The 14262-nt window shown below is 40.3% G+C and overlaps 2 protein-coding genes across 2 annotated transcripts; one reads left to right on the top strand and one right to left on the bottom strand.

Moving 5' to 3' along the window:
• Positions 1–1072: 1072 nt before the first annotated feature.
• Positions 1073–2823, bottom strand: LOC123048138 (zealexin A1 synthase-like). Its single transcript, XM_044471297.1, has 2 exons — positions 1927–2823; positions 1073–1696 (listed from the first exon to the last, which is right to left on the bottom strand). The coding sequence occupies exons 1-2, from the start codon at positions 2821–2823 to the stop codon at positions 1073–1075; spliced, it is 1521 nt and encodes a 506-aa protein (XP_044327232.1).
• A 1357-nt stretch (positions 2824–4180) lies between these two features.
• On the top strand, positions 4181–8443 carry LOC123048137 (cytochrome P450 71D11-like). Its single transcript, XM_044471296.1, has 2 exons — positions 4181–5086; positions 7820–8443. The coding sequence occupies exons 1-2, from the start codon at positions 4184–4186 to the stop codon at positions 8441–8443; spliced, it is 1527 nt and encodes a 508-aa protein (XP_044327231.1). The 5' UTR covers positions 4181–4183.
• Positions 8444–14262: the final 5819 nt, after the last annotated feature.

Raw genomic sequence — 14262 nt, 5'->3', positions numbered from 1 at the left:
TGTTCCATGTCTGCCAACCAAACCTAGCAATCACATTCTGCCATGGATCTATACAAACAAAGGCAGAATTTAAATATAACAAGTGGTACCATACTATTTGTTAGCGGTACGCACTTGCTGCATTAAGCAGCACTATCGAGTTGGTGTGCAATTAAACGAGAAAGGTTAGAGAGAAAACAATTGTTGGGGCCATGCAATTAAGTCGCTATGTGACTTAAGACGTGTCGCTACGCGACACACTGAGTGAGGTGGGAGTTAGGAAGATAACACGGTATATTAGTTGCCACCATGGCGATCATTACTCAGAGTTCGACGATAGCGAATTTTGACAACAAATCAGTGACAGTTGAAGGCGAGAGCGGACTGAAAAGAGAGAGTGATTGCTTATGGTCTATAGACCATAGAGTAATAGAGTCTCAATATAGTGGATACGGCACTGGGCCAAAAAAATCTGGCAAGATATTATGGTAGCCCGTTCAGAAGATCAGTTGAGCGAGATAATTGCTTCCTCTTTTTTTTATTCAAGAGAGTGCACACTTCCTTTTGATTCATAATAAGGAAACAGTTTATTTTATGAGGAAAGTTGGTCTGAAAACCAAACCAGTGTGTCAATAGTGCAAGATCTTAGAGAATATTAAAAATAATAATTCAATCTACATTTGGCCTAAAGCATGCCAAGACAGTAACTGATGAGCCCTTGGGCGAGGCCATAACTGTTAGCAAAGTCGGTCCAAAGGATCTAGATTTCAATCGATAAACCTGACAGTAGATCTTCCAAAAGGACACAAAAGAAACCAAAAAAAAGAAAGAAATTATAGGCCATTCCTTCAATTTTACATGGAGGACATCAGACCACGAAAGTAGATTGAAATATGGTCCTTACAACACTTCACTGGGGCAATTTAAAAAGTCCAAACTTTGTGTTTTGGTACAATCAATAGTCTGTGTCATCCACCATAATATATTGCAGGTTCAACGAGGTTCTTTTATTCTTATTGGTGCAACAATATATATTGCTATACATCAAACTAAATACATACATATCTATGAGGCAATGCACATCCATCTATGACTATATGTCATGGAAACCTCCATGGGAAATGGGTATCAATTGTAGGTCATATTTTCTTCCTACGATGATCCCGTATTTCTCGGTCATGTCCAAAAATTCTGGATTTGCCTTGTCAGGAAGCACCCAGTCGAAGTGGTAGAGAAGATTTGCCAAAGCGATCTCCATGGTTGACGTGCCAAAAAGTATGCCAGGGCACTGCCTCCGACCAGCACCGAAGGGGGTGAATTCAAAGTATGTCCCATTGTAATCCATGTTATTGTTCTCAAACCTTTCAGGCTTAAACTCTTCAGGACTTTCCCAACAATTTGGATCCCTAGAAACTGCAAACGCATTAATGTATACATTGGTGCCTTCAAGCATGTCAAAACCCATAACTTTACGGTCTTCCCTGGCCCTGCGGGGGATCAAAGGACCTGGTGGATGCAATCTAAGAACCTCCTTAATGATCATCCGCATGTAATGGAGTCCGGCGAGGTCACTATTAGTAAACACAGCTCGACCTTGACCTAGCACCTCTCGGATCTCAAGCTGTGCTTTGGCCATGGTTTCGGGATGACGGACAAGCTCAGCCATCGCCCACTCCAAGGCAACTCCCGTGGTCTGAGTGGCACCTGCAAATATGTCCTGAAAAGTATTGTTGTGGTATGTATGTTTATATATTGTTTCTGCATATGTAGTAGTACGAAACAATAATCAATTCAGATACAACAATTTACATTTGTAAATCTATGAAACAAGTTGAGACTAACACATTTATGAAATTATGAATCTAGGGGTTTTCTTTTTGCATTAAAACTTTACAGATATGATATAACATAGGTAGATTAATAAGAAGCATAAAGAAAATTACTCACAAATAAGACGGCGCCTATACTCTCCGTGGTCATAGGGAATGTGAACGCGTCCTTCTCCTGCAGCCTGAGTAGCACGTCCAGCAAGTCATCATCGTCGGTGCTGGAGGCATCGTCCTGTGCGGCAGCTCGCGCCGCCTTGCGCCCCTTGATGACGTCGGCGTTGATACGTTGGATGTGGCCATAGCTCCTCCTCATGTGGCGCTCACCGTTGCTCAGCCACCGCACCAGCCGCGATGACGGGAAGAGGTCGACGAGGCAGAAACCACCTAGCAGCACGAACGCCTCATCCAGCTCTCGTAGGTACTCCTCCTGCTGCGGGAACTTGCCGCCGAACACCGCCCGCGATACCACGTCGTTGCTGAGCGCCATCACCTTCTCACTGACATCGACGGCGGCGCCCGTGGATGCTGCGGCCGCGACATAACGGAGAAGGTTGCCCACCTGCTCTGGCCTGATGGCGTCCATACGCTTCACCTGCTTGGAGCTGAGGAGCTCCATGGTGCAGACCTTGCGCATCTGGCGCCATGGGTCACCGTAGGGGGCGAAGACGATGCCCCTCCCGCTGCAGCCGAAGATGTCCAGCGTCGCACTGTGCGGCCGGCCAGCGAAGGCGAGGTCGTTGGTCTTCATCACCAACGCCGCCGCCTCGGCGCTGGAGACGATCACCGTGGGGACCTCGCCGAGCATAAGGTGCATCAGCGGCCCATACCGGCGTGACAAGTCCATCATCCTGCGGTGCGGGAGCACACTGGCGACTTGGTGGAGGCTGCCGATGATCGGAAGAGTCCATGGCCCAGGAGGCAGCCGTGGCTTTCTGTTTCCACAAGAAAGCTTGCTAAACCAAAGGGCCACTAGCGTGCATAGTGCTATGAAACACAAACTTAACCAGCCCTCCATGGCAGGCTACAAGCTGTTGGCAAGCGCAGCTTGGAGTGAGACGCGGTATATGTATGTGATGTGATCACCTCCAAGTTCTGATGACTCATGAACTGGCTAGTGTATGCAACTATATACTAGTCGAGATGTATTAGTGTCCAAATACATGAGTAAACATTTTAAATAGCGCGCTATAGCATGCTATAGCATTTAGAAGTGGCTTAGCGCGCTATTTAAAACTTTGGTTGTATGTATTAGCTCATGAACTTCAATTATTTTGAAATGGAGAAGGTGGAGTTCGATGCTTCTAATGACTTTTGCACTAACCCAGGGAAACCAATTTGCAATCTTAGCAGCCCAAACTTTCATACTCAGCTAGCAGCCAGAAAAGAGAAAGCGGCCCAAACGTTCATACTCAGCTAGCAGCCAGAAAAGAGAAACCTTCTCTGCCGGAAGCTTCGCCACATAGCCGCCAGAAAAAGAGCATGTATGTTTTAGTATTAAAAGATACATCAGGCGGCAAAAACAACTTGTATGCTTTTTGAAGGAAGATGCAATCACAAACCAAACCAGACCCATAGTGCTATAAACCAGAACAATATTGCCAGAAGCTTCACCACATAGCTTCCGATTTTTTTTGTGCAACATGCTTGAGTTCGTGATGCCCGTGCTAAATTTGGTGAAGTTTGGACATTCGATGAGCCTTGTCAAAAGAGACAAAACGACCTCCGAACAGTGCAGAACATCAAACTTCCTCACATGCCTGATTGTTTTTTTGCAGACAGCTCCTAAAATGTCCAAACTTCACCAAATTTTGCACGGACATCTCGCACTCAAGCATCTTTCATCACAAAAAAACGATTTTGGAATTTTTTTTTGCTATTTTAACGAATTTACTGTTCACACCCGGGCTCATCTAAGCCCAGGAACCAAACGCCGCTCTCTCTTTCTTCGCCATAACTTATTTAAAGTCATAGAGCTTTGTTATAAGTCAACATTTACAATCCCAAATTAGTTCCACTATATGCATCATTAAATATAGTTTGGTTGTGTTGTACTCCTACATATTAGCTCATTAATTTTTCTATAGAGAAATTTAACTGGGAAAAAAATTAGAACTAAATTGATTTGAAATGTACAAAGTGGAGTTTGATGCGTGTAATGCCTTTTGTACTAACCCCATCGCTGAGACCAATTGACAAGAGAAAACGGCTCAAACTTTCATACTGTATACTCACTTAGCAGCCGGAGAGAGAAAGCTCCTCTGTCGCCAGAAAAAGAACATGCATGCTTTTATACATTTATATATATATATGCAGAGTCCAGACATGTAAGTTATCAGTACCACTACCACTGCACTTGCCAATGCATGCTGCCTGCTATGGAGGGGTGGTTCAGCTTGTGTTTCGTAGCACTAGGTATGCCGCTTGCCCTTTGGCTTCTCAAGCTCGCCGGCGGCAAGAACAAGCCACAGAAGCACCAGCTGCCGCCAGGGCCATGGACTCTCCCGATCATCGGTAGCCTCCACCACGTAGTCAGCCTCGTCCCACACCGGAAAATCACGCAGCTGTGTCGCCGCTATGGGCCAATGATGCACCTCAAGCTAGGCGAGGTGGACGCCGTGGTGGTCTCCAGCGCCGAGGCGGTGGCCCAGGTGATGAAGACCAACGACCTCACGTTTGCCACCCGGCCGGGCACCCCGACGCAGGACATCGCCGGCTGTGGCGGCAGGGGCATCATCTTTGCTCCCTACGGCGACCACTGGCGCCAGATGCGCAAGGTCTGCATTGTGGAGCTGCTCAGCTCCATGCAGGTCAGGCGCATGGAGAGCATCCGGCCAGAGGAGGTGGGCAACCTCCTGGCTGACATCGCCACCGCCGCGGCAGCCCGCAACAGCATCAACATCAGCGAGAAAATGATGGAGCTCAGCAACAACGTCGTGTCGCAGGCGGTGTTCGGCGGCAGGTTCACGCAGCAGGACGAGTACATCCACGAGCTGGACGTGGTGCTCACCCTGCTGGGTGGCTTCTGCCTCGTCGACCTCTTCCCGTCGTCACGGTTGGCGCGGTGGCTCAGCTTTGGCGCGCGGCGCATGAAGAAGAGCTACGGCCGCATGCAGCGCATCATCGCCGACGTGATCGAGGAGCGCAAGGCCGCGCGAGCTGCTGGTGATGGGGCCTCAAGCACCGATGACGAGGACCTGCTGGACGTGCTGCTCAGGCTACAGAACGATGATTCGTTGGGATTCCCTCTAACCACAAAGAGCATATGCGCCGTCTTATTTGTGAGTATTCTTAACAAGCAAGCTTTTTCTACTCGTAACAGATGCATACATATGATACCAGATAGGAAAGATTGATTACTTTTGTCCCGACAAACTTAAATCATTAACCATTTAGTTACCATTATCTATGTCATATATGTCAAGATTATTTCTTTCTGGTCAGAATTTCTGGTAATCCACCTGTTACAGGAAAATTTGATGACCGCCGAGAAACTGTGGTAACACTTGATAATATTCAAATGAATTTGAATCGAAACACTAAAATTGTGTCAAATAGGATAAGTATGCATGTATTATCACAACTATATTACTGGTGTAAACGTGCGGTGTCTATGACAATTCTGCAACTATGGGAAGAAGGCCATGCATATGTGCTGACCAATGGAACAGAAGAGAGTATTCGTCTAAGTGATGTCAAATAGTATATATTTTAATGCAACATAAAGTTAAATAATTCATTCAAAAGTTTCAATCTAAAATATTCCATGATTTACCGAAAATAGGTATTCTAGCCCGTCCCAAAAAAAAAACTGGAATAAAAAAACCTTAGTTAGAAATATAAATTTCATGGTAGCCAACTACAATATCTTATCATTGGCTCCCATATGCTCATTGTACACCCGTCCACTACGTATGGCCAGACCATATTACTACCTGACAAGACATATAAATATATTTCTCTAATTGTCGAAATATAAAGTTATAAATACACATATATATACTTGCTTGGTTTTTGACCATGGAAGATTTGTCCGATCTTTTAAATGTTCCAAATATCCTATGTTACTATTCCTGGTCTTGTCAGAGTTCATTTGTACCTATTTTGTAGATTATTTATTTTCAGTCATCAAATAAAAAGGAAAAACACATATTTATTTATTTATTTTTCTAGCTCAATTTACTCTTCAATCCATTCACTTTTATTTTTCTTTATTTTCCCTTTCGACATTTTAAAGCCCATCTTTTCCACCTAGGCACTGGCGTTTTCCTATATTTATCAGAATGTTTAAAAAGGTCGGACAAAAGAAAGAATGGCTAAGCATCACGATACTTCCAGACCATTTGCTAAACAAAGTATATAAATGATTTTATTTCCTAAAAAACTACTTGAAGAACAAATTAGCAAACTTGTTCAAAGAAATCCAAGAAAAAACTGGATACGAACAATAATTCTCTAAAACAAGGAAAATATATCAAAACAGAGTGGGCTATTTGAAGCAAATTTAATACATAGTCCCACACTTTGCAAGAGAAAGCGGCACACTCCATGAGTACATATACATTAGGAGATCATATCACAAATTGTAACCATTTTGGAATTAAAAATAATTTCTTAAAATGATAGTAGTCCTAAATTCAAATCATTTCTTCTAAGACCTCTCTAGTTCTTTCCTAGACACATGAATCTTCTTGGTAAATTTATTTGTGTTTTTGAGTTTTTGCTCTGCCGGTAGATGCTAGAGCTGAAATAGGATCTCTTCTAGATTCTACTTGGATATCTCAGAAATGACCTCATAAACATGTGAATAATAGTGTGAATGAATTCAATAGTCTCTTGCTTTCCAATCACTATTGTGAAGACACATGTAGAAGATCCGAATACAAGATAATATAAGGAAAAAAACATACTTGACAAAACAAACACCTAGACATTGATGTTGTCCACACACTATATCCGTTAGCTTTATGGGATTTCACCCTTGTGGAAAATTATAATCTTTACTGTTAAGTATTTTCAAAGAAACTCATAACACGGACGCCATGTTATTTGCCTATCCATTATCATGGTGTAGCAATATAAGGGTATGAACCTCATAATGAGTACATATATTCTATCATGACCCACCTGGGTGGAACACCATGGCATTGACCTTAATCCTCCTTTCTTTTAATATTGCAACCAACATATCCGCCATAATGTTGAGCGACACTGATGAAAATAAATAACCCTTGATGGAGATCTTTTTATTCTTGGAAGTAATGTTCTAGATCATCATTGATTTTCACACCGAAGAACCCACCTTGCATACATTTTACCTTCAAGTGACATCACATAAAGGCGCAAGATTCCATGAACATTGGTTGTGGAACGAACATCCACTTTGCAGTGTCATAAGTCTCGCCAAAAACAATTTTGAGAATCCCTTGTCTTTTGATGCAACCCATGAATAATAAGCCCATCCACAATATTTTCCTAGCATGAAATGGGTTTTTGTAAGTTTCATCACATCATTGGCAATCGAGGAAATCATGCGCTGCTATGAATTTTGTGAAAGATCATGAAGATAACCTATGTTGCTTTATTAAGTTTGCTTTTTCCTTTTGCCACTATAGAGATGCCTACATCGACTATAAAGTGGTGATGTTTTCTAGAAGAATAAACAAACATCCTGATCAAACCACTCAGAAATCATATTCTCATAAACTTGAGTGTCCCATTTTTGCAATTGTGATCTTTCACCTCTTTCTCTGTCAAGTGTAACCCGAGGGGAGGCATATGGCCTCACATGATATCATACTTTGAGAAGTTACTTGCCTTGAGTGCCTTGAAATGTTCACAAAATATTTGTAATGGGATTTAGGCTTCAAAGTATGTAAAAAAATCCTTTAGTTCACTTCAAAATACCGCATACAATTTTTCAAATGAGATATTTTGTTTCACAAATTGTTTCATTATAAGTGCGACATATAGAAGTATGATCTAATTTAACATACCTTAATTTTCATTTGCAGGATATATTCTCTGGTGCCACAGATACCACAGGAACAATTTTGGAATGGGCTATGTCAGAGCTCGTCCGTCATCCTGAAACAATGTTTAAGGCTCAACTAGAGATAAGAAAAGTATTAGGTCAAGATCGAACAATCATAAAAAATAGTGACCTTGGAAACCTCCACTACATGCGAATGGTCATTAAGGAGGTTCTTAGGTTGCACCTACCAGCTCCACTAATCCCACGCATGGCCAGAATGGATTGTAAAATTATGGGTTATGAGCTGCTTAAAGGCACCACTATATTAATTAATGTCTTTGCAGTTTCTACGGATCCAAAGTACTGGAAACACCCTAAAGCCTTTTTGCCAGAGAGGTTTGAGAACAACAACTTAGATTACAATGGGACACATTTTGAATTCACCCCCTTTGGTGCTGGACGAAGGCAATGTCCTGGGATGCTATTCGGCGCATCAACCTTAGAGATCACTTTGGCAAACCTGCTCTACCACTTTGATTGGGTGCTTCCCGGTGGGGCAAGTCCAGAGTCATTGGATATGTCTGAAAAATTTGGGATGACTGTAGGTAGAAGTTCTGACCTACAACTGATAGCTATTCCACGTGGATGCATCAAGGACATGTAGACATATATAGAGAAATGTTCATACCTGGGGAAAATCCATCCTACCACCTGGGGGTAGTTACCCCACATGTCTCATATACTACCATGTGGTAGTATATATTCTACTTTATCATTTTAAGTATGTTCATATACTATATATAAGATACTCCAAAGTGAGTTATATGAAAAATTGCAAGTTGGCCCATGGTTTTTCTTATATTTGTGAAATACGTACATATTTGTACTTAAAAGAGAGCATACTCAAAATAAGATACATACTACCAAAAATAGTATATATACTACCTAAACATTCTTATATACTACATATTACACGTACATACTCTCCGATTTGATAGATACTACATATAACATATAAAATTCAAGTGGTGGTAACTACCACTGGTGGTAGATAAATTTTGTCCTATATATATTGCATTGACCAAAATAATGGAATGACACACATTCCATTTCTGTACTAGAAAAATATATTAGGAAAAATTATAGATGATTCACTAAAACTATTTTCTTGGCATCCCATCCACCCATTCTACCTCCTTTGGCCGGCACCCGATAGCAACGGTCGATCACTGCCTCACTCATATCACTTGCTTTACCATGCCACCTCACCATTGACATCTTTCCTTCCTTCCTCATATCTATTTTCTTCTCCACGCACAAATGACATCAACCATACTTAAATATGCAGACAATCATATGTCTCTATCCCTGCTGTGCACACCCGACCACCTTGTAGTTGTGACAACACCATATACCTTGGCAATTATGAAGATGTTAAGTTGGCTCGTCAACATAGAAACTTTGGAATCTTTGATGGAAGTTGTACATTCCGGAATCTCCTAAACAATTGTCAACATTATGTGCATCTTCCATGTTGCTCAAATGGTCGGATTATTCCGGTATCAGTGGTCTTAATATTGCAATGGTGGCTTGATCATCGAGATGGATTTGCTTCCTTCCACATCATTAGGAGTATTGGCAAGAACAACTTGATAGCCACTAGCACAAACGTATTAGTACTTTCAAAAAACATTTCACGCTCTTCTTTTACGAATGTAACATACCTTCCATGTTCTCTAGTTTTCATATTAATTTGTCCAGTATCTTCCTATGGCACTAGTAGAAAACAGGCCTTTCGTTCGCGAGAAAAGAGCATTAATCCCGGTTGCATTACGAACCGGGACTAATGTGAGCATTAGTCCCGGTTCGAGCGGCTAGGGCACCGTACAGGCATTAGTCCCGGTTCAAATGGGACCTTTAGTCCCGGTTGGTGCCACGAACCAGGACTAAAGGGTGCGATGCCCATTAGTACCGGTTCGTGGCACCAACCGGTACTAAAGGTTAGACCTTTAGTCCCGGTTCGAGCCACCAACCGGTACTAATGGTGTTTGAGGCATTAGTACCGGTTCGTGGCACGAACCGGTACTAAAGGTCCCATTTTCAAACTCTACCCCCCCCCCCCCCCCCCCCGTGGATCAGCTTTTCAGTTTTGTAAAAAGCAAAAGAAAATGATAAAAACTTCAAAAATTAAAATCCTTCCAGATGTAGTTATGTTACTACATGTACCAGTTAGGAAAATTTAAGAACTTAAATTTGGACATGTTTTGCAAAAAATGTAGGGAAAATGTAAAACGGCTATAACTTTTGCATACGATGTCAGAAAAAAACGTATAATATATCAAAATGTTCAGCACGAAAATCCGCATCCGATTTTGACGGCCGACCTGTTAGCAAATTTTTAGAATCCTCAAATTCTAAAAGGGAAAAAAGTTATGCTCAAATTTCTTTTTTTTTATGAATTTTTGTTAAATCTGGTCAAACTATGGTCAAACTACTTATTCAAGAAGTATTAGTGTTACTAAATAATTATTCAAGAATATTAGTGTTACTAAATAATTATTTCAATTTTTTTGAATTTTGGTCAAACTGTGGTCAAACAATGGTCAAACTAATTATTCAAGAAATATTAGTGTTACTAAATAATTATTTCGGTTTTTTTGAATTTTGGTCAAATCTGATCAAACTGTGGTCAAACTATGGTCAGACTACTTATTCAAGAAATATTAGTGTTACTAAATAATTATTGTTTTTTAGAACAATAGTTTCAAACTCAAACAATGAAATGTGTGACTTCATGCTCAAGCTAAATTCCTGAGGGTTAATAGGATTGACATCTTACTATTGTCAGGAAAACAACAAGTGCAGACTTGGAAACGAGGGAGAATGGAACCTGGAAGTTAAGCGTGCTCAGGCTGGAGTAGTCAGAGGATGGGTGACCGTCCGGGAAGTTAGATGATTTAGAATGATGAGGGGTGATTAGAGATTAGAGGTTAAATTCAGCAGTGATGAGGGGTAATTAGAGATTGGAGGTTAAAATAATTCAGAAATTTGAAAATCAAAAAAAAAAATTCAAAAAAAATCATAAAATTTCCTTTAGTACCGGTTCATGTTACCAACCGGGACTAAAGGTGGACCTCCAGGCAGCGCCCACGTGGAGGGCCGTTAGTCCCGGTTCGTGTAAGAACCGAGACTAAAGGGGGAGGATTTAGTAATGACCCTTTAGTCCCGGTTCCAGAACCGGGACTAAAGGCCCTTATGAACCGGGACTAAATGCCCTTTTTCTACTAGTGTGGGAAGCCACCAAGTTCAACCCCTTCGGTTGTGGAACCAAGTATCCTATTTTCTTCAAATACTTTACAAAGGTGATTTGAAAATAAAAATGACAAGAAGGATGTGCTCATCTGCATCCAGGACCACGCAAAAACTAAAACCATGTGGCATCCCTATAAAATTATAGAATGTAGTTATTCCATATTGTTAATACTAGAACAGCTATTTGAGAAAAAATATGCAAGCTGGAGATCTACTAATGAAAAGTTTTGGCTATGCTCGCCCTAAAGCCTTTCATGTGGGCTTTCGTATTGGGTCCACTTTGATAAAATTTTAAACTTCAGAAGCTTGCGTATTATCTTGAAGCAGCCAATATACCACTTTTTATGAGACCTCCTATGTAACGCTCATTAACGTCATATATGAGAGGTGGCGCACTCTTTAGCAATGATGGGCCGAGGGCCCAGTTCTGGTTGATGTGGCTTCCCAGTGTCAGCCTCACTATCTTTTATGAGAGATGGTGGTACATTCATGTGTTGGTCATTTTTTTTGTGGTTTTCTTGCCATGGTTTTTCTAGAATTATTTAAGCATAGTAAATAGTTCATTGTGTCTTCCAATAAATGTTCAGCACATATTTAAAAAATCTTTGCCATGTATTAAAAATTATCCACTGTGTATAAAAAATTGTTTCACCGTTCTTAACAAATGTTCGTGGTGCAATTAAAAATCGATCACCATGTAAAAAATGTCTTCCTGTAATAAAAAATGTTCACTTTTTATTAAATTAATGTCTACAATGTTAAAATAAAATGTGCACTGTGATTAAAAATGTCCATCTTTTATTTTAAAAAGAAAAAGTTAAGAAACCGATATAGATAACCAAAAAGGCGGAAAAGAAAAACAACAACAAAATACTCAGAAAAACTTGCAGCAGTGATGCTAAATGAAACAGCACGAAAAATCTGGAACAAAACCCACAATAGGAAACCAACAAAAACAATGGAAGCACAATGAAAGAAACCGCGGAAAAAACAGGAAAAAAAACTTCAGCACAAAAGCAAAAAACAAAACGCTGGAGCAGCAACTCGAAGGAAACAGCAAAGACCAAGCCAGCTCAATTTGCGGACGTCTAATAGGATTGGCCATGCCAATCACAAATCCAGATATTGACATACAGAATTAAACTACTCTAACCGGGGAAAAACTATACATCACTTATTGCGGGCGTTAGCACCCGTGCTGCTCATATGCCCATTAGCACATCGATGTTGATACGATACCACCTGGCTTGACACATCTGAGGCTAAAAAACTTGCACGTTTGTACAAAAAGAGAACCAAGGTTTAAAAAACCTGGAGGTTCGTGCAAAAAGGGAGCCAACAACATGTGCATATGAAAAAAAACAGAGATATATATTATATATTTACATTTTTAGCATTCGGTATCGAATTGAGGAAGTCAAAATAGTTTTTACGATTTTTGTCATATTATAAGAAAACTTTGTTTCATTTTAAAAAGTATTTTAGGCTTTAAAAAAAATCATGAATCTACAACAAAGTATTCCCATATTTAAAATATATATATACTTGTAACTAGAAGTGTTCATGCATTTAAAAAATGTTCATCTAATTAATAAAGTGTTCACGTATTTTTTTCAATATGGTTGTGTAATTATAAAAAAATGTTCACATCCCTTAATAAATGGTCATTTATATTACAAAAATTCCATTTCTGTAAAGAATGTTTGGCCATAGGTCGAAAGTGTTCACATGTTATAAATAATGCCCATGATATCGGCAATTTATTTATATATTTAAAACCAAATATATAAATAAAATGGAATTTCAAAAGAAACTTAAAAGGGTAAAACATTCCTTTCATACCATAATAATTGACCCTCAAAAGGACGTATCTAGCACTGAAATATGTTTAGATACATCCATTTGAGCGTCAATTAATATGAGATGAAGGAATTAGGAAATAGGAAAAAGCGGGAAACTAGAAATTGGAAAGTGAAACCTAGGAAAAGCAAAAACCTAAAAAATTACAAAAACCGAGAAAGTAAATAAGAACCGACAACAAGCATTGTGAAATGATTCATGTTTTGTTTGTCAATGGGCGATCGACTCACTTTTCCCCTACTATAGACCGCATATAGGATTGGGTTTTAACTTTCTCTGTTCGCGTAAGTAGGAATTATATTATCTATAACTGAAATCATTGGTGATTGCGGGAAATTGACTTGCCATGTTAATGAATACCAGGTGATAGCACGCGCATTGCTGGAGAAATCGGTTGCAATATATTTCAGTGAGATTTGATAGTGTGGAATATGAATATTTTGATTAATAACATGTGAATCAGAATTAAAAAAATACACACGACTTATTATATTTTATTATGTATAGTTGAAAAATATTTGTTCAATATAAGTAGAATTATACATATTTTCTCATGCATGGTTGCATGTGGCAGTGGGTGTTTTGCATACAAGGTTGCATGTTGAGGTGATCATTCATTTTTTAATGTGACATGCATGCATGTACAAATAAATTAGTGAGATTCATCTTTTTTTTAACATAGTATACTAAAGCGCTCATATATACGCGCATACGCTCACGCCCCTGAACGCGCACACACACACACACACCATGTTCGGTTCGGACTCAGATGTTATACCGTCATAGGAAGGTGAGGTTGTGGGGACATGTGTGTGTTGGAGGTTCCTATAATATTGTACCCCGTATCAAGACATGTGTGAGATCTAATGGAACGGAGCACTTTCATTAGTGGAACAAGCTATATATATAGAACTAATCTGGTTACTAGCCAGTTGTGCGGTCAAAGTTTCCCACGACTAAGGACGTGGAAACATATTCAAAGGCCTCTCGGCTTTGTGAGCTACCATCTTTTCCGGCTGCTAAGATCCATGGGAGCGCACCGACAGCAGGCTGCTATCATTTTCCTTCTTTCTCTACGAACCAACCACGGGCTATGGCTTCCACTCATGATCCCCGTATGTACCTTACATTATACGTATGTGCTGACACTCATGGCCGGCGGCTATGGCTTCTACCCATTGAAAGGTCTCTCTCGGCTATGTTCCACGCATGTTCCGTCTATACCTTGCCTCCTATATGTGCGCATGCTAGCTCACTATATTATGTATCACTCGGCTGAGCAACGAATTTGAGCATAAGCTAGCTGCATGT

The sequence above is a fragment of the Triticum aestivum genome, chromosome 2D (genome assembly GCF_018294505.1).
Source record: "Triticum aestivum cultivar Chinese Spring chromosome 2D, IWGSC CS RefSeq v2.1, whole genome shotgun sequence".
NCBI classification, from domain to species: domain Eukaryota; kingdom Viridiplantae; phylum Streptophyta; class Magnoliopsida; order Poales; family Poaceae; genus Triticum; species Triticum aestivum.
This window is presented reverse-complemented; position numbering and strand designations above follow the sequence as displayed.